Below are 24,669 nucleotides of genomic sequence, written 5' to 3' on the forward strand. Positions count from 1 at the left end.
TACAAAACAGAATGAAAGCTCCCACAGAACTGAACAGAATAGTGGATTTTGTAAGATGGAAACAAGAAAACAGAACAAGAGAGGGAAAAATCTTGATTAACATCAGGTTACTTCAAATTGTTTTTGTTTAGGGTTAAAGCAGAGGACACTTCCTTATTAAGCTGACTTTGTACACACCGAAATCTCCTGTTTTTAGGAAAAACTGGTCTATTCTGGAGATCCACCTGCTTTCCTAAGTCTTAGTGTGATTATGTGGCATTTAGCATGAGTGTGTCTATTTTGGTTTGGGCTGCTTTGCTGGGGCTAGTACAGGAGCTGAGCCCAAAACAATGGTCTCCAACCATTTTTTAAACACTTCAAGGCAGGACTCCCACCATCAGCATCCGTGAACATCCACCAGCCAACTCTCTTCCTCTGAAGGAAAAAATAAACCTAGGAAGCTCTTCTCTCAGAAAATAAACAGCCCATGTGAGAACTAGTGCAATAAGGGCCGAGAAGAAAAATGGAGTCCTCTGTGCAGTATCTGGTCCATAAACTCATTTTGTCGACATGCAAAGGTTTTTTTCTCTCCCTTTGAATAACCTTAAACCTAAGATATATTTTCTAAAATGTAGAATTCTAACTTTTCTTGAGAATACAAAACAAGAATATAAGGAAAAAATACTCAAAAAATAAGATATGTTTGCAGGTCTCAAGACAGATGAATCTCTTAATTGTATTGTCTAATTTGGCACATATAAACAATATATCCATATACATGTAATTATTGGGGGGACCTAACCCTAACACAGCCCTACACAACCCTCCCCCCCCAAGTCAAAGGACACAAAAGACCATAGTTAGCCCCTGCCCCCAAAGTTCACATCAAAGAACCCTAACTCACCAAAGCCCTTCTGGCAAGCTGTGGAATTTGCCCACCCCCTAAAACCCTATACAAAAGGGGTCTCTAACAGCCCTTTCAATAAACCTGACCTAAACTTCTCTGCTCCCTCCTGGTCTAAACCCCATCTAAACTCTGCTCCCTATGGGCACCACCATCTCTGGGCACATCTTTTAGTAATGAAGCATAGAGGGAAGATGAAGCATATGCTTACATCTTTTAGTAATGAAGCATAATAATAACAAAATCCCACCCAATTGCCACTCAAAACTAGATCTAGGAGAACACCTTCTGCCCCTGTACCCTTCTACCTGCCTTCCAAGACAACCATTAAGTTTGTATGTGTTTAATCTCATTATATACTTACACATCCCTAAACTGCTTTTAGTTTTATAAACATTATACCTCACTACTTTTATTTATTTATTTTTTTTTTGAGACAGATTCTCACTCTGTCACCCTCGGTAGAGTGCTGTAGCATCACAGTTCACAGCAACCTCCAGCTCTTGGGCTTAGGTGATTCTCTTGCCTCAGCCTCCTGAGTAGCTGGGACTACAGGCACCTGCCACAACGCCCAGCTATTTTTTTGTTGCAGTTTGGCTGGGGCGGGATTCGAACCCGCCACCCTCAGTGTATGGGGCCGGTGCCCTACTCACTGAGCCACAGGCACTACCTTACTACTTTTAATTCAACATTATATTTCAAAGATTTTTCCCTGTTGTTAAATGTATATATTCATCATTAATACACAATGCTATCTATTATCCAATTGTACAAATGTACCAAAGCATTCATTCATCCACTCACCTGTCACTAAAATTTGTTTTTTTTTCAGCTTTTTGCTATTGACAGTGAAAGAGCTAAGGAAATTTCACCCCAAAATATGACCCCCTGGGATAAAGAAAATTTTGAATTGAAGGCCATTCAAGGTCAAGAAACACTGGAGGCAACCTTCCCTCTATCTGCATAAACTGGACTGGCCAGATGAGAGGATCAAAGGAGACAACTGACACCCCTTTTCCCTTCCTATTATCTCAAAATATTTCAGGAATGAGGGTCAGGGATGTAGGTGGACCTGGCCCAAACCGTTCGGGTCATAAATACCAGTCTCCCAGGTAAATCTACAAGTCAATCTATTTCTCCCCCATCCATTGGTGGAGAAACCCAGCAACCTCCCTGCCAACTGTTTACCTCAGTTTCTCCCCTCCCCTCTGAAAGGCTGGTATAAAAGCTATCTGAACTCCTTCAGAAAATTGGGTAATTAACTCTTGTGATTTCTCCCCACAGGCATAGTAAATAAATCCTTCCTCTTATTAATCTGCCTTAATTGTGAGTTGATCTTTTGGCAAACTTTTAGGGCAAAGGGTAAATCTCCCCTCACCCTTTTAACAGTGTTAAGTGTCTCTAAGACATACTTGCTAATGGATATGGAATAGTGAAGTTTCAAATCCAAGTAGTAATCCACTCATTAGCAGGTAAAATCAGGAATTTAGTTTTTTTCTTTTTTCTTTTTTTTGTTTTTTGAGACAAGAGTCTCACTTTATCACCCTCGGCAGAGTACCATGGCATTATGGCTCACAGCAACCTCAGACTCTTGGGCTCAAATGATTCTCTTGCCTCAGCCTCCCCAGTAGCTGGGACTACAGGCACCGGCCACAGCACCCAGCTATTTTTAGGGAGGAGGTTTCGCTCTGGCTCCAGGCTGGTCTCAAACTAGTGAACTCAGGCAATCACCCACTCCGCCTCCCAGAGTGCTAGGATTACAGGTGTGAGCCACCACACCCAGCCCAAAATCAGGAATTTTTTTAATAATACGATATCAAACTGTTGTGCACATAGAAAGAAACTATGAACTTTTGATAACTCACCTAGTCCTGTGTGTTTACTGGACCAAACCAGATATGTTTCTTACTTAGAGTCTAGTAAAAACAGTCCTACAATTACCCCTCTAGTTAAATGCTCCACCAAAAGTAATCTTCTGAATTTTATAGACTCTGGATATTCAATTTGTTACTGTAAAACAGTGATAAATTGTTTTCCTAAGCAGTTATAACAATTTAACTCCTTCCTTCCAGGTGATCCACTTCTTCACTAACTCTTAGTGAGGCCAGGCTTAAGAATTTTTGGCTAATCTGGTGGACATAAAATTATAGCATCCCAGGGTGGTCTTAATTTGCATTTCAATGATAACTAATGAAGTTGATCCTCTAGTAGTCACACGTCCTCCCAAGCTCTTTAAGGCTGTTGGTATGTGCGCATGCGCTGATTCACGTACGCAAGTCCATACCTGTCCTCCTACAGACTTTAAGGCCATTGGCATGTGCACGTGCCCTAATTCACTTCCACATGTCCACACATGTCATAAGGACTTTAGGGCTGTTGATATGTGCACATGCGCTTATTCATTTACACAAGTCCACTATGTGTCCTCCTACTGGCTTTAGGCTGTCGGAATGTGCAGCATGCACTGATTCGGGGACGCACATCCATACGTGTCTTCCTACAGACTTTACGGCTGTTGGTATGTGCACATGCGCTGATTCATGTATGCACGTCCATCTACATCAATCCTTTGGCAGCTATTTGTTTCAATTACTTTCTCCAAGTTTGCGGCTTTTCTTTCTACATTATTTACAGTGTAACCGGTTCTAGGACCAAATTTCAATGACCCCTATATTTTTTTTCATAATCCTCTCCATAACTAACTTACTTGACCTTTTGAATGGATTTTCCGCATGACAAAGAAACAGGTTCTAAAGGCCACTGTGTAGACTTCCAGGTGCCAAGATTCACCATCCCCCCAAAGGTCACCTCCACCTTAGGGTAACCTTGTTAGTTACACCATAACCTCCCCCAGGGCATGTGGTCCTTCCTTTAGAGCCATGATCTCTGTTACTCAGAGGGACAGACAGGAGTCAGCTTCTCTTAACCTTTCTTCCTTGGCAATCCTCTTTGTCTCAATAATTGGATCTTTGTGGGACAACCTTAGAGTTTCTACAACACTATCTTTTAATAAACAGCTGCTCTTCAATTTAATTTGGTAGCATTTACCAATTTTTCTTTTTAGGTGTGTTATGTTTGTGTTTTAAGAAAATCCTCACTCCATTAAGATCATAAAACTTTAAGCTTCTATTCCTAAACTTTTTTTCTTTATTTTGAGACAGAGTCTGACTACGTCGCCTTGGGTAGAGTGCAGTAGTGTTACAGCTCACAGCAACCTCTAACTCTTGTGCTTAAACAATTCTGTTGCTTCAGCCTCCCAAGAAGCTGGGACTACAGGCACCCACCACAATGCCCGGCTAATTTGTTGTTGTTGTTTCAGCTGTCATCATTGTCTAGCAGGCCCAAAACCGCCTGCCTCAGTGTATATAAGCTACATACGGGCACCAAGCCTACCTCTAAACTTTTAATAACTCTCTGCCATTCCCCAGTAATTTTCAATACCTCCCTGTCATGAGTCAGGTTCTCCACATAGAGGTTCTGTTGCAGAGTTCTGCTTCCACTCCAGTGGTACACTTGCCCATCCCAAAGCCAGTAACATAACCATTTTAATTTCTATACCATTAAAATAAGTCTGGAGTGCTGATGAGGCAAGACTCCTCATTGACTATTTAAGGTCCTCCTTTTGCTCATCAAGTTCCTCAAAAAACAATCAATGTGGGGAATTTTAAGTGTAATTACATTGAATCTGTACATCATTTGCAAGAATCACCTCTTTAATACTAAAGCTCCCTATTCAAAAGGGTATGCATCTCCATTTATTTTTAAATATCTTACAATAAAGTTGCATAATTTTCCACATACATTAATAAATTCCTAGATGCATTTTTGCTCCCATAGTTAGTGTTATCTTTTTTTCTGTCATCGGTATAGGGGCAATTGATTATTTTTAACATGAGTCTCATATACTGCCCTCTTGTGACACTGTTCTAATTTCCAATAATTTGTGGATTTTTTCCAGCTTTTTGATGGAGATAATCACATCACCTGAGAAGGATATGTTATTTCTTCTTTTTAAACAGTTATTTTTTTATGATTCATATCTATACAGGCCAAGAATTGTGGAACAATATCAAACACAGGTGGTTACAGGGGATCTGCCTATCTTGTTCCTGATTTTCAGAGGCAGCTTTTTTTTTTTTTTTGAGACAGAATCTCACTATGTTGCCCTCGGTAGAGTGCCTTGGCTTAAGTGAATCTCTTGCCTCAGCCTCCCAAGTAGCTGGATTATAGGCACCCGCCACAACGCCCAGCTATTTTTATTTCATTTTTTTTTTTTTTTTTTTTGGTTGCAGTTGTCATTGTTGTTTAGCAGGCCCGGTCCACATTTGAACCCGCCACCCTGGGTTCATGTGGCTGGTGCCATAATCACCTCTATGGGCACATTTTATTAAGAAACAGATACCTGTTGTCAGATTAAGGAAATTTCCTTCTATTCCTAGTTTGCTGAAAGCTTTTTCCAAGAATGGATGTTGACATTCCTCAAATGCTTTTTCTCAATCTACTAAGATAATACATGGTTTTATTTTAATTGGCTAATATCATGAATTAAGTTTAACATTTTCAAGTGACAGCCAGGGATGGTGGCTCATAACTGTAATCCTAGTACTAGGATCCCCTGAGCTCAGGACTTCAAGACCAGGCTAAGCAAATGCAAGACCCTACCTCTACTCAAAATGGAAAAAAAAATTAGTTGAGTGTTGAGGCAGGCACTTGTAGTCCCAGCTATTCAGGCTGAGGCAGGAGAATGGCGTGAACCCAGGAGTATGAGGTTGCTATGAGCTAGGCTGAAGCCACCACATTCTAGCTTGGGCAACAGAGTGAGTCTTAAAAAGAAAAAGAAAAAATTAACATTTGCAAGTGAAAACCACCCTTGCATTTCTGGGAAAGCCCAAAATGATCTTGTGTTGAAACCTGCTGCATTTCACGTATGCTCACAGGTGAGACTGGCTCCTCTTCTTCCTTCCTTGTGTTGTGTTTGTCAGATTTAAGTATAAAGACTATACTAGTTTGAAATAATGAGTTCAGAAATAATCTCTCATTCTACTATAAGTATAAAACTATAATAATCTGCTCCTTACAGGTTAGGTTAAACACCTGAAATGCAACTCTCTAACATCTAAAACCAGGGAGGGCCTGATACTGTCTCCGTGAAAAAAACTTGTAACTGGTTCAATGTCTTTGGTGAATATATGACTTTTCCAGCCCATAATATTTTCTTGAGACAAATTTCGCATTTATTGGCATGAAGTTTCTTCCAAGTATTTCCTTATTACTTTTATCATCCTGCCTTTCTTTCATTTATAACATGTGTTGCTCATTTGTAATGGGCCTGCATTTCCATCTTTTATTTCACTCGTATCTGATCCTTATATTGTCACTTTCCTTCAACTTTCCTTGAATCCATAAATTTATACAACTTTTCAAATACCTTTTTTTAAGGTAATACCCTAGCTATTTGTCACTGGTTTCCCCTTACTAACTTAGGAATGTAAGGTTGTGAATTTCCCTCAAGTACCTCAAGTATCTCTTTAACCAAATCTTATGTAGTATTTGGATACATAGTAATTTTATAACCATTCAATTTTTTTTCATTACAGTTTTTTCTTTGACTCATGAGGTGTCTAGTTCTTTTTAAGTTTACAAATATGTCCTTTTAAAATCTATATATATGCATTTCTGTTTCTTAACTGCACTGTGAACAGAAAACATTGTCTCTGTATATCAATTTTCTGAAATTTAACAGACTTAAGGGTCAAGCACAGTAACCCTTTTTTAAACATTTCATGTGTCATGAGACTACATATTCTCTAATTTAGGGTTAAAAGTCTATTAAATCAAATTTGATAATCAGGTTGTTGGAATCGTTCTTATTAATGTTTATCTTTTCTCCATAATGATAAAATGAGAGATGGGTTGAAACTGTCCATAACGATGGTAATCTGACCAACAAGAATAAATTTACCAAAGTATCCACGTCATTTTATTTGTCTATTTTGAGACTTTTGTTCTAGAGTAATGTTTCCTAAAAACTTTAAATTGTCATATGCAGCAACTGTCACTCACTCATAATGCTTTTTATCTTAAAATGTATTTTGACTACCAATGCTGATATTTCTCTTTCTTTTGGTTAGTAATCTTCTGGTACAAAATAAAAAAAAAACTAGACCAGAGGCAGCTACAACTGATTTTATTAATTCCTTAGTCAAATCTGAACATCTCTGTCTTTCAACAGCCAAGTTTAACCAACTGACATTAACAGTAATTAGACTTATTTCAATATCATACTATTTAATATGCCCTGAATTTATGCTTCATTTCTTTTCTTCACTTTCTGTTAGGATTAGATGAACTTTATTTTTGTTTTGTTTTGTTTTTCTTACTACTCCTCACTATTCCTTACACCTTCCTACTCATTTGCAAGTTTTATGCCCCATCCTTACTTTCTAAATTTTATCAAGAATACACAAACCCCAGTGCAGTATCTTTGGCTCCTTGCCAAAGCAAAGGGTTTAAAACCTTTAAATCTCCAAAAAGCAAAACCCAAAGAAAAAGTCTTAGCCAAACATGAATCAAGTTGTCCAAATTAGAACTGAAGTCAGATTTTTTAAATAAATAAACAGAATGGAAGAATAACTTAATTCTAAATAACAAGGAAACAAAAATAGAAGATACCTGAGATAAACCAAAGAGCAAATTTTATTGCCTATTTTATTGTTTTAGTACAATCTGTGAGCTAAGAATGGTTTTTATATTTTTTCTAAATGGCTGGAAAAAATAAAAATACTATTTCATAATGCGTAAAAATCACATGAAATTCAAATATCAGTATGCATAAAATCTTATTGGCAGAGCCTTACACGTGTTTATACAAACATTGCCTATGGCTGCTTTCATACTATTATGTCAAAGTTGAGTTGCTGCAACAGAGACCACATGGCCCTGCAAAACCTAAAATGTTTTACTATATGACCCTTTAAGATAAAGTTCACCTGCCCCTCGTTTTTAATATATTAAATGAGTGGATTAGATTAAGACAATGAGTTTCTCCATGCCCTTCAAAATCTCACTGGATTAGTTTTAAAAGATAGCTTAAAATGTCATGTTGTAAGAAGAACCATCCTTAATAAATACCGAGGAACAGCCAGGCGCTTAAAATGTCATGTTGTAATAAGAACCATCCTTATTAAAACCTGAGGAATGGCCAGGAGCAATGGCTCATGCCTATAATCCTAACACTCTGGGAGGCCGAGGCAAGTAGATTGCCTGAGCTCACAGGTTCAAGACAAGCCTGAACCAGAGCAAGAACTCATCTCTAAAATTAGCCGGCAACTGTGGCAGCTGCCTGTAGTCCCACCTACTTGGGAGGCTGGGACAAGAGAATCACTTGAGCCCAAGATTTTGAGGTTGCGGTGAGCTGTGATGCCACAACACTCTACCAAGGTCAATAAAGTGAAATTCTGTCTCAAAAAATAATAAATAAATAAATAATGAATACTGAGAAACTCCTAAAGCAAAATTGGAGACAGATCTGGACCTAGAACAGAAATACTATAATCACAGTAAAGAAAATGCCCTGGCAAAGATAAAGTCCCAGAAAATACTCAATTTCAGTATCCATAAAATAGGAAGAAACTCTGGAACAAACATGGGGGTGATTTTAACAATAAGACCAGCCTTATTTACTCTCCCTAACACATGCTATATAAAGTTACTTCCAGGGCGGCGCCTGTGGCTCAGTCGGTAAGGCGCCGGCCCCATATACCGAGGGTGGCGGGTTCAAACCCAGACCCACGTGAACTGCAACCAAAAAATAGCCGGGCGTTGTGGCGGGCGCCTGTAGTCCCAGCTACTCGGGAGGCTGAGGCAGGAGAATCGCTTAAGCCCAGGAGTTGGAGGTTGCTGTGAGCTGTGTGAGGCCACGGCACTCTACCGAGGGCCATAAAGTGAGACTCTGTCTCTACAAAAAAAAAAATAAAGTTACTTCCAAGTTCAAACTCTCCTGACCAACTTCTAAACAAAGTTCATGCTCTATCTCAGGAAACATATGAACATGAAGTTGAAGCTGGAGAGGGAAGCACAGAAGGGCCTAAGATAATAACAACAAAGTATAGAAAGATAACTAAGTTAATAATCATTACAGAAATCAAAACATGTATTTTTTTCATTTTAGCTCTAAAAAAAATGAAGAACAATAATAAAACTGCACAAGACCCCAAAAGATTTTAAATGGTCAAATTCTAATAATCTTTAAAGAAACAGATTGCTCTGTATAAAGCACAGAAAAAGATAGAAAGCTCACTCTGTGAAGGTAGTAGAACAATGGTTCTCAACCTTCCTAATGCCACGGCCCTTTAATACAGTTCCCGTGGGTCATGACCCACAGGCTGAGAACCGCTGTAGTAGAACCTTGACACTAAATTAGAAAGATAATAATACAAACAAAAGCACATAAAAATGACTCTAGAAATATATATTAAAACCCACAGCAATCCCAAACCACAGTCACTGGGAACAGAAACAAATTCCTAACAGCTGAAATACACTATGTCTTAAAAGTCACCAGAAATGGGGGAGGGTGTATTTCTGGATGTGTATTTCTGGACAAACATCAGTCAACAGGTAGGACAACTGGAAAAATGTGCTGTCAATGCAAAAACAAACTTTAAAAGGATGCAACAAATCCTATGAGTTTTGAAGGAATGTGAGGGTCATTATGATAGAAGTTTTCCAAACATTTAACAGAATATGGCAATGAAAAAGTAGGACCACCACTGCATATAATGAGCACATAGGTAGCTGCTGATGCACGTCCTTCAGCGGTGGTTTTTTGAAAATACTCCTTTGTTACCTCAAGTGTGCCATGCAACATTATGGAAGAAGGAATGAAAACTGTTCAAGAAAACGGATGAACAAAAGTAAATGATGAAAATGAATATTTTACTTGATGGTACTAACATCACAATAAACTATGTAGGAAAAAAATGAACAACCCCCCCCCCCCAAAATGAAAGCCATGAACACCATGGATGGAAAGATTCAGTGTCATAAAGATGTCAATTCTTTCTTAACAAGATATAATAAAACTCAAATCCCAGTTCCAGTATTCTTTCTCCTTTGCTTTAAAAATAATAATAATTATAAATTCATTTGGAAGAACTGATGTGTCAGAATCAAAACAATCTTCAAGAAAAAAATAGTGAAGAAAATCTAGTATCCTCTGCAGGGGTTCTCAAACTGCGGCCCATGGGCCACATGAGGCGGTGTGATTGTATTTGTTCCCGTTTTGTTTTTTTACTTCAAAATAAGATATGTACAGTGTGCATAGGAATTTGTTCACAGGTTTTTTTTTAAACCTATAGCCCGGCCCTCCAACAGTCTAAAGGACAGTGAACTGGCCCCCTGTTCAAAAAGTTTGAGAATGCCTGCGTCTAAAGAATAAGTTTTAAATTTAAAGTTACTGAAATCAAATTGGGGTGGCACATCAGAAGATACTGTATCACATTTAATATTAAAGAATTAAAATAAAAAGTCCTATCAATAAATAAATGGTTGTTAAATAATGCTATAAAAGGAGTACGAAGATGTGAAAAAAAGTAGAGAAGGGGAAAAGTTAGTCTAATTTGAAAAGATAAAGTATGAAATAAGTATTTGGGGAAATGCAAATTAAAATATTGAGATGCCTTTCTTGATTTTACCAGGCAAACTTTAAAAAACTGCAGTATTAAACACTGGCAAGGATATAAGGAAATACATAATGTCATGTAACAGACAGAAATATAAATTATCATCATCTTTTTAGAATATAATTTGGTAGGATATATTAAAATATAAAATGAACACCTGATAATTAGGACAGCAATTCTATGTTTAGGAATCTATCCTTATGTACAAGGATAGTTCTGCTTTATTATAAATCACAAAAAGAATTTTTAAAAACCTAAATAACTGTTCATTAATGAAGAAATATTCTAAATTACGGATTAGCATGCAGGAGGAAATTAAAAAGTAATAAACTAACAGATATCATAATACAAAAAACTATAACTTTGTTTATGTCACAAGAATTCCAAACATATAAACATGCTTGTGTGTACAGTTAAGATATATTTTAAGTCAATGGCTTATGCCAAATTATTGTTTTCTAATAAATACCTTCATTTATCATACCATCGTACATGAAAGTTATCTATAGTTACAAAATACAAGTATTTTATATAACTTTTCAAATTAAATACATTAAGTGCTATTTTAAAGCAACCAGCTATAGGTCATGACATAATCTTGGAAGCATTTAACCAAAGCTTATATATATAGACAGCATGTAACTTTTAAAATCTGACCTTAACACAATAACTAGGAAGATGCCGAGAAGGCTATGTTAACCAGTTTGATGAAAATATTTCAAATTGTGTGCAGAACCAGCACATTGTACCCCATGACTGCATTAATGTGCACAGCTAAGATTTAATTTTAAAATTATCTGACATTTAAGATTATCTTTGGCATGCTGAAAAGAGAATGCAATTGTGCTTACCAATGTCATTAATCACTGCTCTTATTTTGGAGACAAAAGGACCAACTTCATTGGAATTCATTTTTGCTCTTTCCTTAAGGTCAGCACCTGCAAAGTATTTATAATCTAGTTATAAACAAAATTGTAAAGCAAAGAACTGAAAACTTACTTAATATATATGTTGAAGATTAACTTAATTCATCTGTTAAAGGAATGACATCACCCAAATTTTCCTTCCCAATGACCACCACCAGCAAGAAGAAAGTATTTGTTTGTACATCCACTTTGTAGTCAGAGGACCCCTTCGCACTTATGTTTTCATTGTATCTATTGATACTGTAACGGAAACATAAACTTTTTAATGTCAATTTGTTCATTTAAAAATACAAATAAACCCATTAACCACATACAACTACAATTGGTGCCACCACCTTGTAAAGGTGGTTCCTGCAAAGACCCTAGCAGTTTTTCCCACCAAAGCTTTTTCAGTGCATAAGCACAAATGCCAACCCAGTCAAAGGGGCAAATCATGCTTAGTGTTATGAAAATCATTCTGATACAGTGGTCCCCCCACCCCGTGACTGCCAATCATTTGAGTGATCATTTGAGGATCACTATGTTTAAAGTGTGAACAATCTGACAATCCCGTAATTATGGCTTTATCACAGAAACATAACATCGAAACAGAGAAAAATCAACATTTGGAATTCCTTAAAAGTTCATTAACTTAGAGCTTGACAAAGACTTTTTTTAAAATTTTTTCTCTCTTTGAGACAGAGTCTCACTATGTCACCCTTGGTAGAGTGCCGTGGCATCACGGCTCACAGCAACCTCAAACTCCTGGGCTAAGTGATTCTCTTGCCTCAGCCTCCCAAGTAGCTGGGACTACAGGTGCCTGCCACAATGCCCAGCTATTTTTTGGTTGCAGTTGTCACTGTTGTTTAGCAGGCCCAGGCCGGGCTTGAACCCACCAGCTTTGATGTGTGTGGCCAGCACCCTACTTACTGAGCTACAAGTGCTAAGCCAAAGACATTTGTTTTAATAAAATTAAAGATCTGAAAAAAAATTGGTCTCCATTTAAATAAACAACAAAATAAATTTATAGTATAGAAGGCACACGCTCAGTTATTTACTCTCTTACTAGTCTGCTATAAATTAATTATGACTATACATAATATGAAGTATTGATTGGGGCTGAGACATTCTGATCACACACTTTTCCAGGAGTCAGAACAAGAGTGGGCAAAGCACATATCCCACACCCCACCGGTTCTTAGGTACGTATATTCCAGAACATCTTTAACACACACAAAAAACTACATACAGAGACATTCAATGTAGCATATACAGAATAGCAAAGTTGGAAATAATCTAAATATCCAATTGAAGAGTAAAATAAGGACATATTTAAACAACAGTGTTACACATATAGCATGGAAATGAAAGAATCTCTCACAGATTCAAAGAATCACAGCATAAATACAGATAAATCTAACATAATGCCAAAAAATATATAATTATGGAAAGACACCCAGGGGTTAATGCAAGAATGCTATTTATAAATGAAGACATTCATGGAAATAATAAATACTAAATTCAGTTGGTAGTTATGGGGGTGGATTGTGACGTGTATCGATTTGAACTTACATGCAAATAAATTACAAGTAATGGGTGTATCTATTCGAACTTACATGCAAATTCAACTTAAAAACAAACTTATAGAACCTATCTCATTCATAACCTGGAGACTGCCTGTAAATAGTTTAACCAGTGTCATTTAAAACTAAGAACATAATTTTAAATTGAAAATATAAAATGTGGCTTACTACACATTACACACACATGGGCTACTAAGAGTAGCTAAATGCTGTACACCATGGGCTGGAGCGCCAGATGGGCGCCACCAACAGGGGCAGAGGCGCTGCAAAGAAGCAAGCAGCCACAGGCTCCGGCAGCCCTCAAGGAGGCCCTCCAGCTGATCTAGCATCTCACTGACTCCCAGAGGGTCACACCATCTGGCTGTATGTGGTCTAACATACCACTGGTTCTGACTTGAGCTTCATAGCACGCTGTGAAAACCGTACCTTGGGACTGACGAGATGGGGCTGCTGTAAGAGCCATGCCAGGAGCCAGAGGTTACCAAGGCTTGCTCCTGACACCTGTAGCCGGCTGGCTTACACCAGTCCTCGGGGAGAGGTCTGGACTACTGGCTGCATTATTCAATGGGGCCTTATCCACACAACAGAAGTATTGAGACTTCTAGATCAGTGGTTCTCAACCTTCCTAATGCCACAACCCTTTAATACAGTTCCTGTGGGTCGCGACCCACAGGATGAGAATCGATATTCTAGAGCCCAGGTTTATTTTAGAAGTAATTACCCATCTCCATGGAATGTTAAAACACTTGGAAACTTAGGACTACTTAAAAAAAAAATCGTTAATATTCATTTTGCTTTTACTTTGGAAAGACATTCTGAAATATCAAACACTCAAAATAATTTCGCCTCTATGATTTCTGAGATCATTTGACAGTCTCCAAAATCTTCTTTGAGGCCTAGTATTTCTCAGTTCCACTACTTTTTAATCAAAATCTTTTGTGCTCATGACTGCTCACTGTGAGCATTTTATTTGCTATCCTACACATCTACAGGCCATTTGACAACTTCTCTCCACAAATCTCAAAATCAATCCTAACATCAACTTACTAAGAAATCAGAAAAGAAATTCTACCAGCACCCACCACTGAAGCTATCCACCTGCAAGGACTTGAACCCATATACTCTGCCTTGTCTCCTTTTACTATGAAGGGACTAACTTGCAAAGGAAGCCAATCTGTCCCCTTGTCTCACTCCTCAGGGACATCGATTCAGCATCTATACACTACCTGGCTGGCATAAAGATTATCTATCCCTCTTTAGAGACTCGTTCTCATCAGCACACAATAATGCTGTGATACTGCCATCTAAAAAAGAAAACCGCACTTAAATTTACAATGCAAACTACAGGTATGATTGAGTAGGTTATTATCAGACCTATTCTTCCATGAGAACTAAGGCAGCCAGGATGTAAGAGGCTAGAAAACCAGGGAGAAGGGAAACTAGAGTAAGCCCCTGCTTTCCCCTCTCAGAGGAAAGGCCACAAGAGTCATACACGTGGGGGCGGGGGGGAACTGAACGCCCTGGGCAGGAAGCAGCAGCACAGAAGTTGATGTGGTCTTCTGGGGCTGGAGAGAGCACCCTAACAATGAGTACTGACTCAGCCAGAACGCACAGCCCAGGATCCTGGAGAAAAGGATACTACAGAGAGAAAAGCCCATCTGAAGGACACACAAATTTAAGAGAATCTCACAGAAATGGGAGGGAAAAAATGGAGCTCAGAGCTTGCCAAGAAAGAAGACCTATAAATACCCTAACCTTTCAACTGAGACCTCTGAAGGTTAAATGTAAAACAGGATAAATACAAAGAAAACCATAACAAGACCAAGGGCTAAAAAACAAAGACAAAAACAAAATCTTAGAAGCTGCCAAAGAAAAAGTGCACCTAAATATCTAGAAAAGGAACACTAAGACTGACAGCTGACTTCTCAACAGAAAATGGATGACAGTAACTGCCAATCTAGAATTCTCCACTAAGCAAACACCTCCTTCAAGAGTGATGATGAAGCAAAGACTTTTACACATACACACAACACACACATGCAATTTGTCACCAGCAGGGCTACACCAAAGAAACACTGAAAGGATTTCTTTAGGAAGAAGATTATGAGAGTAGATTTTTAATTCTTACGTTAATACTGCTTACAAGAGTTGCACTTTGGGCAAAGAATGGCTAAAGTAAAAGAGTATAAAATATGCTAACACCAGCCAAAAAAAAACCTTGTAAAATTATCCTAATATTTGACAAAGGACATCTAAGGAAAGAAACATTACTGAAGTTAGAGGGTCAACGTGTAGTAATAAAATAATCTTCTAAAAAGTCACAAAAGGCCGGGCCCAGTGGCTCACACCTGTAATCCTAGCACTCTGGGAGGCTGAGATGGGTGGACTGATTGAACCTGACAGGAGTTCAAGACCAGCCTGAGCCAGAGCAAGACCCCATCTCTAAAAATTAGCTGGGCACTGTGAGAGGTGCCTGTAGTCCTCTCAGGAAGCTGAGGCAAGAGGATCACTTGAGCTCAAAGGTTTAAAGTTGCTGTGACCTGTGACACTACAGCACTCTACAGAGAGTGACAAAGTGAGATTCCGCCTCAAAAAAAGTCACAAGAACGTTACATTGGCATCACAGATGAGAAGATAGCTCCAAAATATATAAACAAAAACTAACAGACACTAAAAGAAAAACGGACAAGCACAGTGGATTTTTAACAGATTTCTCTGAAGAAACAAGTAGGTAAATATCCTTGTCAGTATTCCCTCCTATCAAGCTACAAAAAACAAGGAAAAGTTAGTGCCAAAGTAGAAGAAGAAAATTAGTGCCAAAGTAGAAGAAAAGAATAAAAACTGGAGCTAAAATTAAGGAAACGGGAAGGAAATGTATAAGAGTACAAAACCAAAGGAGCTGGTTCTTTGAATAAAGTAAAATAAATGGCACACCTTTAGCACAACCAATGGCACAAAATAACAGGCACTCCTGTACCCTAAGAATGAAATGGTAGGCAGTACTATACACTTCACAGACATTCAAATAATGCTATTAACAACTTCGGCCCAATAAATTTGAAAAGGTGTATGAAATGAAAACATCCCTTTAAAAAACCACAACTTATCAAACCTGATGAATTGAAAATCTGAAAATATACATTAAATAAACTGAATATGTAATTAAAAACTTCCCCACACACAAAAAATTGCATGTCCATATGGCTCCAGCAAGAACCTTCAACATAAACAAAAAATGAAAAAAAATTAACATCAATTTTATAAACACTTACATGGAGAGCGGCAAAACAAAACTTGCTAAAAACATTGTAAGAAAAAACATGGCAAGCCAACTTTTCTTATAAACATAGTCTAAAAATTCCTAAATATTAGTAAATCAAAATAGAATACATAAAGACTAAGTTATATTTAGTTCAGGATTCTACATTGGTTTAATATTTAAATGTGTTAATTTATCGCATGGAATAAAGATGAAAATCATAAATTGTCATCAGTTATAGAAAAAGTATTTGACAAAATTCAATACTCATCCTTTAACATCTTCACTGAGGAGTAATTTAGCCACTTTAAGTATATAATTCAATGATTTTTAGTAAATTTAGAGAAGTATAAAACTATCACCGTAATACAATTTTACAGCATTTCCATTATCACAAAAGGCTCTCTCACGCCTATTCCCAGCCCAGCACCATGCAAACACTCATCTATTTTCCTATAAATTTACCTTTCCTAGACATTTCACATAAATAAATTCATATAATAATGTGGCACTGTTTGTCTGCTTTCTTTCACATAGCATGTTTTTTTAGGTTTCTCCATGTTGTAAGCATGAAATCTCTAATTTTTTCCTTTTTATTTCATATTATTTTAGGGTACAGAAGATTAAGTTACAATGTTTACATTTGTTAGGTAAAGTCCCTGTTGTAGTTGTGCCCCTTGCCCAGGTTTTCCATAAACGCTTACATTGTGCCCATTAGGTGAGAGCACGCCCATCCCATCCCCCATCCCACCCTTGAAATAAATTGAGTTTTTTCTCTTGTGTGGGCGAATGTTTGTTCATCTACTGGTTTCATGTTAGTATTGAGTACATTGGATTCTTGCTTTTCCATTCTTGTGATACTTCATTAAAGACAATGTTCTCCAACTCTTATATAGATTAATACAAAAGACATAAAGTCTCCATCTTTCTACGGCTGAACAGTATTCCATGGTGTACATATACCACAGTTTATTAATCCATTCATGGATTGATGGGCACTTAGGTTGATTCCACATCTTAGCAACTGTAAACTGAACTGTAATTAACAATCTAGTACAAATGTCTTTATGATAAAATGATTCTTTTTCTTCTGGGATTGAGAGATCAAATGGAAGGTCTACTTTGAGTTATTTGAAGATTCTCCATACTTCTTTCCAAAGAGGCTGTATTAGTTTGCTGTCCCACCAACAGTGTAAATTAATTTTTTTCTTTTTACCACCAAAGAGTGTTCCACCATATGGCCCTAACAAAAATTTTGCTTATTCATTCATCAGATAATAGATGTCTGGATTATTTTTACTTTTTTGGCTACAACAAATAATGCTTTTACGAACACTTACTTACATGTCCTTGTGTAAAGAAATGTCTTCATTTGTATGGGGTGGATACATAGAAGTGAAATTTCTATGTATCTTTCTTTTTTTTTTTTTTTTTGTAGAGACAGAGTCTCACTTTTATGGCCCTCAGTAGAGTGCCGTGGCCTCACACAGCTCACAGCAACCTCTAACTCCTGGGCTGAAGCGATTCTCTTGCCTCAGCCTCCCGAGTAGCTGGGACTACAGGCGCCCGCCACAACGCCTGGCTATTTTTTGGTTGCAGTTTGGCCAGGGCCGGGCTTGAACCCGCCACCCTCGGTATATGGGGCCAGCGCCTTACCGACTGAGCCACAGGCGCCGCCCTCTATGTATCTTTCTATTCTTTCTATCTTTCTATTCTTCTAGGTCATATTGTAATTTTGAAATTAATCAAAATTAATTCAAATTAGATGCCAACACCAAACTTGCCAAACTGTTTTCCTAGGTTTGCTACTCCAGTGTACATTACTATTGGCAACGCATGAGGGTCTGTTTTCCTACAAAAACACTAACAATTGTCTTTTTGATTAGTCATTTTAGTAGGGGTGAAGTGGTATCTCTAACGGTTTAATTTCCACTTCCCTAATGACTAATGAGGGAAGCATCTTTTCATGTGCTTACTGGCTATTCATACCTCTGCTCTGGTGAATGGCTACTCATATGTTCTCATTTTTTTTAAACTGGATAATTCATTTTCTCCTTATTAAGTTCTAAGAGTTATAACTTAGTAACAAGTCCGTTTTAAAATATATGATTTACAAATATTTTCTCCCAGTTTGTAATCTGTCTTTTCATTTCTTGCTGGTTTTTGAAGCAGTTTTAATTTTCATTAAGTTTAATTGATCAACTTTTTCTTGTATCACCTGTCATTTGGTGTTGGCATCTAAAATCAACACCATTCTTTTTTTATTAAATCATAACTGTATACATTAATGCATTTATGGGGTACAATGTGCTCATTTTATATACAGTGGAATGCTTACATCAAACTGGTTAACATAGCCTTCACCTCAATTATTTGTTCTGTTAAGCCATTTACACTCTACTCTTAATAGACTTGACATGTACCAACACCATCCTTGATTAAATTCCCTTTGCAAACCAGGAAGAAAAGGGAATCTTTCAGATCTAATAAAAAGTTAATGTAAAATACTTACACGTAACAAATCTTTCATGGTCAATTACTGAAAGCTTCCGCCCAGAGATAAAAAGAGCAAAGATGTTTCCTATCAGTTTTATATCCAGAACAGAGGTACTAGAGAGTGTGATAAGACCAATTTAAAACTTACAAGAGAAAAGATATGCTCAAAATGGCCACCTAGACACAGGCAGTACAGCCTCTTCCACAGAGAAGAACCAGACTAGTAAGCAGCTTCCCACATTTCAAACAGATCGTTTAGGAAAGAATGACAGGGAATGGTAGGATTCAAGAGGAAAGCAACAGGAAGCACCAAAACTGAGTAAGGAGAGGCCTCAGGGCAACTTGCCCAACCAGGGGCTGGCTAACAGCCAGGAGAAGCTGGACACAGGGCAACAGGAAGAGAGAAGCCCCCAAGTCTCCACTCATGGCTACAAGAGAAACACACTTTCTGCACACACCCTGCCACCCATGCAGGTCTCGGACCTAACTAGGGAGCTGCATGGAGATCCCACAGAGATGCTGTTCCAGAAAAGGAACTCACATCGAATCCCACAGGCAAGCCTAGAGCAGCCGGAGTTAGGCACCACTCTCAAGAGCCTAGATACTGCAGGCAAACCAGTGGACACCAGGCAGCTCTAAGGAGAGACAGAGGAGCACAGGCACTAGCGTAGCCTTGGTAAGTTCCCCACCGCCCTGATGTGGGCTACTCACTAAGACATGAGCACCCAGCATTTTCCAGTTTCTCGCCCACACCAACTGCCTGGGTACCCCAGCCTTTATTAACAAAGGTTCAGGGCAACATTTGGAAACTCTGATCATGGGCTGTGCCTTCCCCTCAGTCTGACACAATGGCAGCCCCCACCTGGCTGGGGAAGGACAGAGAAAACGGGCTTTCCCAGCCCATATCTGGGATGTTGCCCACCACCTGCAGCCAGCTACTGTGGACTGAACCTCCAGCAAAGTACACTCCCTAGTTTCTTGCCAGCCCAAGAAGGGTTCTGCTCTCTCTGGTCATGGGACAAGAGCATCTCTTTTCTGAAGCCAGGCTGAATTCAGGCTGACAGAGCCTTCCCCAGCTGAGGAGGGACAGGGAGCCCAAGCTCCCCTACACATACCTAGGACAATGCCCACCACTCTGCTATGGGTTGCTGTGGTACCATGTTGTGAGCAGATAGCATCTTACACATGAAGTTTGCCTAGAAGGGGACCCACCCTCCCTGGTCATAGGCCCATGGCACCATCTTGGGAGTTTAAATCTGGGGAGCCCAGGAAGGGACATGGAGACAGGGACCCTCTCTTCCTCTAACCACCCAATGTTGCAGACATAGCTACCTCTGCTCCGAAGCACAACCTTGGGGCACAGTTGAGCTGTGAGATGGCCGGTTCTAGGCATAAAGTTGGGGTACGCCCCAACAGTACTCTGCTCATTACACCTAGGTTCTGAACAAAAGGTACAGCTTATTTCCTTCCCTTCATAAACAGGCAGTGTTTTTACTGCCACCCCAACCCAGGAATCTGAGATCCTAGGACCCTATCATCACTAGATCCACAACCACTACTCTCCAGCACCCACTCAGACCACAGCAGCCTTGGGCAACCACTAGGTCCCAGGGAAACTGTGGGAGATTGGGCATTTAGGGAGCTGATGCCAGCTGAGAGAATAGTACAGTATGCCAAAGGAGCTCTTAAGACAAAGGGGACTAGGGCCCCAACTCTTCACCGCTTAGAGCCTACTCCTCCACCTCCTCCCCTCTGCTGCCCACCATGGCTCTTTCTGCTCAGGACAGGCAGAGGCTCCACAGGGAATAAATAACCCAGCACACTTAGGGTCAGCAGCCCCCACCTCTGACAGAATGCTTATCACACTAATGAGTCCACAGGGCTTGGGGCTCATACTCTTTTCCCTCTAAGAAGCTACAGGAAGAGCTTCTGTGATCTCCCAAGGAAAACAGCTAGTAGTGCTTCCCTTGAGGGAGGGTGGGCCTACCATCCTCTCCTATCCCTAACTACCAGTCCCTTCAGGGAAGAGCCTACCCTCCCTGGAGGTAATTCCCCGTACAATCACACCTTCACCATCTGAGCATTTCAGCCACAGCCCACAGCCGGTCTGAGAACCCTGCACACAGTGGGCTGAGCTGCCTCTACCACTTCTGCTGAAGCTGGGTTGAAGTGAGAGCTGGAAATATGGGCATTTTTTGTGCCCCCTCCCCCCAAAAGGACAGACTGCTGTTACTGCCGAGAGGGAGGTGTGAACAGCTTGTATAACCCACAGTTGCCTGTCTCTGCTCATCTTGCCAAGAGGAGTGCACTGCATCTACTTCAGGGCTCACAGTCCATCCCCCCTTTCCTACCTGAGCATTCTTCTACAAAACACACACAAGCATAGTCACTGCAGCATTCTTCCTAACAGCCAGAACTGACAACACCCCCAAACAACCATCAAACAGAAGAACAGATAAATTGTGAAATTTTCCTACAAGGAACAACACGTCTGTACTGGCTCACTCCTGTAATCCCACCATTCTGAGAGGCTAAGGCAGGTGGATCACTTGAAGTCAGGAGTTGGAGACCAGTCTGAGCAAAGCAAGATGCCATCTCTACTAAAAACAGAAAAATTAGCTGGGTGTGGTGGTGGGTGCCTGTAGTCCCAGCTACTCAGGAGGCTCAAGCAGAAGGATCAATTGAGCCCAGGAGTATGAGGTAGGGTGAGGCCATCACACTCTAACCTAGGCAACACACTGTCTCAAAAAAATAAAAAGAATTCAGCCTGCATAATTCCAGTTATACAAAGTTTGAGAGAAAGCAATATTAGTCTTTGGTGATGAAAAGTCAGAATACCTGTCAATGTCTTTTGGGTGGGACATGCTTTCTGGTAAGGAAAGTATGTGATGGTTGACAGTGGTATATTGGTGATGGTCACTTCTTAATTAACGTGAGAGCTGTACAGGTGATTTCATTTTGTAGAAATTATACAATTACACACATTTGTGCATTTTTCTGAACGTACATTATGATTCAATAAATAAGTTTATGTAAAACCCAATTCCTGACTCCATAAGCCCTACCTCCTCCAGCTACTAATTTCTCTCTTCCTTTTAAGGCCAAACTCCCCAGAAGACCATCCCTCCTGTGCTCTCCTCCTGTACAACCTCCAAGCAAGGAGACACAAAAAGAATGAAGAATAGAGGGGAGACAAGATGGCGGACTGAAGCCAGCTTTCAACAAAGGCTCCCGTCCAGAAGGAGAGTTAAGGGACAGGAATTTAGTAAGTATCCTGGTGGACTTGAGCCTCACCAAGAGAGAAGGCTGAAGAACGCACATCAACACCGCTGAGGCAAGTTGTGATCACAAGGACGCAAACAAAAGCTGAGACTTCAAGCCAGAGTAGAAGTTGCAATAGGATCGAACAGAAACCAGCTGAAAACAAGACAGAACCACTTTGCTCCACCACACCAGACAGGGCCCCAGTTTCTCAGGCCACAACACTGTATGGGCCCTCGATAAAACCCCAGGGGAAAAACCAAAGGGAGTAAACCATGGGGCGGAATCAGCAGAAAAACTCTGGTAACATGAATAACCAGAATAGATCAACCCCCCCAAGAAAAGATACGGCAGATGTGATTGAAGATCCCATTCATAAACAACTGGCTGAGATGTCAGAAGTCGAATTCAGAATTTGGTTTGCAGACAAGATTAATAAAATGGAATTAGGAATTCGAGGAGAAATTCAAAAATTGTCTCAAGAATTTAACAAATTTAAAGACAAAACCACCAAAGACTTAGACACACTGAAACAAGAACTTACAGCCCTCAAAGATATGAAAAATACAGTAGAATCCCTCAGTAACAGAATGGAGCAAGCAGAAGAAAGGATTTCTGACATTGAAGATAAAGTCTTCGAACGCTCCCAATCTCTCAAAGAGGAAGAGAAATGGAGAGCAAAAACGGATCACTCACTCAGAGAGCTCTCAGATAATTCGAAAAAAAACAACATAAGGGTTATAGGAATTTCGGAGAATGATGAAGTGGCTGCCAAGGGCACAGAGGCCCTTCTACATGAAATTATGAAAGAAAATTTTCCAGACATGCCTAGAGAATCTGAAATTCAGATAGCAGACAGCTTCAGAACCCCAGCACGATTCAACCCCAATAAGCCATCTCCCAGACATATCATAATTAGTTTCACTAAAGTTAACATGAAAGAGAAGATTCTCAAAGCAGCCCGGCGAAAGAAAACTATAACGTACAAAGGTAAGAATATTAGAATAACTGCAGATCTCTCTGCTGAAACTTTTCAAGCAAGAAGAGGCTGGTCATCAACTTTTAATCTCCTAAAGCAAAAAAACTTTCAACCCAGGATCTTGTATCCAGCTAAACTGAGTTTCATCTATGATGGAGAAATTAAATACTTCAATGACATTCATATGTTGAAAAAATTTGCCATAAGTAAACCAGCTCTTCAGGATGTTCTCAGACCTATCCTCCACAATGACCAACCCAATCCTATACCACAAAAGTAAACTCACTCAGAAACTTCGGATCAAACTCCAACGTCCACACTGGCGAAAGGATTAAAAATGTCCACTGGACTTTTGAAAAACTCAATACCCAAAATTCCACCAGACTTATCAATACTCTCCATCAATGTGAATGGCTTAAACTGTCCTCTAAAGAGGCATAGGTTAGCTAACTGGATACAAAAACTCAAGCCAGATATTTGTTGCATACAAGAGTCACATCTCAACTTAAAAGACAAATACAGACTCAGGGTGAAAGGATGGTCATCCGTATTTCAGGCAAATGGTAATCAGAAAAAAGCAGGTGTTGCAATTTTATTTGCAGATACAGTAGGCTTTAAACCATCAAAAGTAAGGAAGGACAAGAATGGTCACTTCATATTTGTTAAGGGTAATACTCAATATGACGAGATCTCAATTATTAATACCTATGCACCCAACCAGAATGCACCTCAATTTATAAGAGAAACTCTAACAGACATGAGTAACTTGATTTCCTCCAGCTCCATAATCGTTGGAGATTTCAACACTCCCTTGGCAGTGTTGGATCGATCCTCCAGAAAGAAGCTGAGCAAAGAAATCTTAGATTTAAACCTAACCATCCAATATTTAGATTTAGCAGACATCTACAGAACATTTCATCCCAACAAAACTGAATACACATACTTCTCATCAGCCCACGGAACTTACTCCAAAATTGATCACATTTTAGGTCACAAGTCTAACCTCAGTAAATTTAAAGGAATAGAAATTATTCCATGCATCTTCTCGGACCATCATGGAATAAAACTTGAATTGAGTAACAACAGGAATCTGCATACCCATACAAAAACATGGAAGTTAAATAACCTTATGCTGAATGATAGCTGGGTCAGAGATGAGATTAAGAAAGAAATCACCAATTTTTTGGAACAAAATGACAATGAAGACACAAGCTATCAGAACCTCTGGGACACTGCAAAGGCAGTTCTAAGAGGGAAATTTATAGCACTGCAAGCCTTCCTCAAGAGAACGGAAAGAGAGGAAGTTAACAACTTAATGGGACATCTCACGCAACTGGAAAAGGAAGAACATTCCAACCCCAAACCCAGTAGAAGAAAAGAAATAACCAAAATTAGAGCAGAATTAAATGAAATTGAAAACAAAAGAATAATACAACAGATCAATAAATCAAAAAGCTGGTTTTTTGAAAAGGTCAATAAAATAGATAAACCTCTGGCCAACCTAATCAGGAAAAAAAGAGTAAAATCTCTAATATCATCAATCAGAAACAACAAAGACAAAATAACCACAGACTCATCAGAAATCCAAAAAATCCTTAATGAATATTACAAGAAACTTTA

At 39.2% G+C, this 24,669-nt stretch overlaps 1 protein-coding gene across 3 annotated transcripts in view; it reads right to left on the reverse strand.

The window, feature by feature from the left end:
- The window catches only part of AUH (AU RNA binding methylglutaconyl-CoA hydratase), a 195,622-nt gene that overhangs the window by 112,037 nt on the left and 58,916 nt on the right, over window positions 1–24,669 (reverse strand). For all 3 annotated transcript variants that reach the window (XR_008377495.1, XM_053579025.1, XM_053579028.1), the window contains exon 4: window positions 11,418–11,504. Coding sequence is in view for 2 of the 3 variants with exons in the window: in XM_053579025.1 (XP_053435000.1) it covers window positions 11,418–11,504 (87 nt within the window). In the remaining variant the exon portion in view is untranslated. The remainder of the gene's footprint in view (window positions 1–11,417; window positions 11,505–24,669) is intronic.

The sequence above is a fragment of the Nycticebus coucang genome, chromosome 2 (genome assembly GCF_027406575.1).
Source record: "Nycticebus coucang isolate mNycCou1 chromosome 2, mNycCou1.pri, whole genome shotgun sequence".
Lineage (NCBI taxonomy): Eukaryota > Metazoa > Chordata > Mammalia > Primates > Lorisidae > Nycticebus > Nycticebus coucang.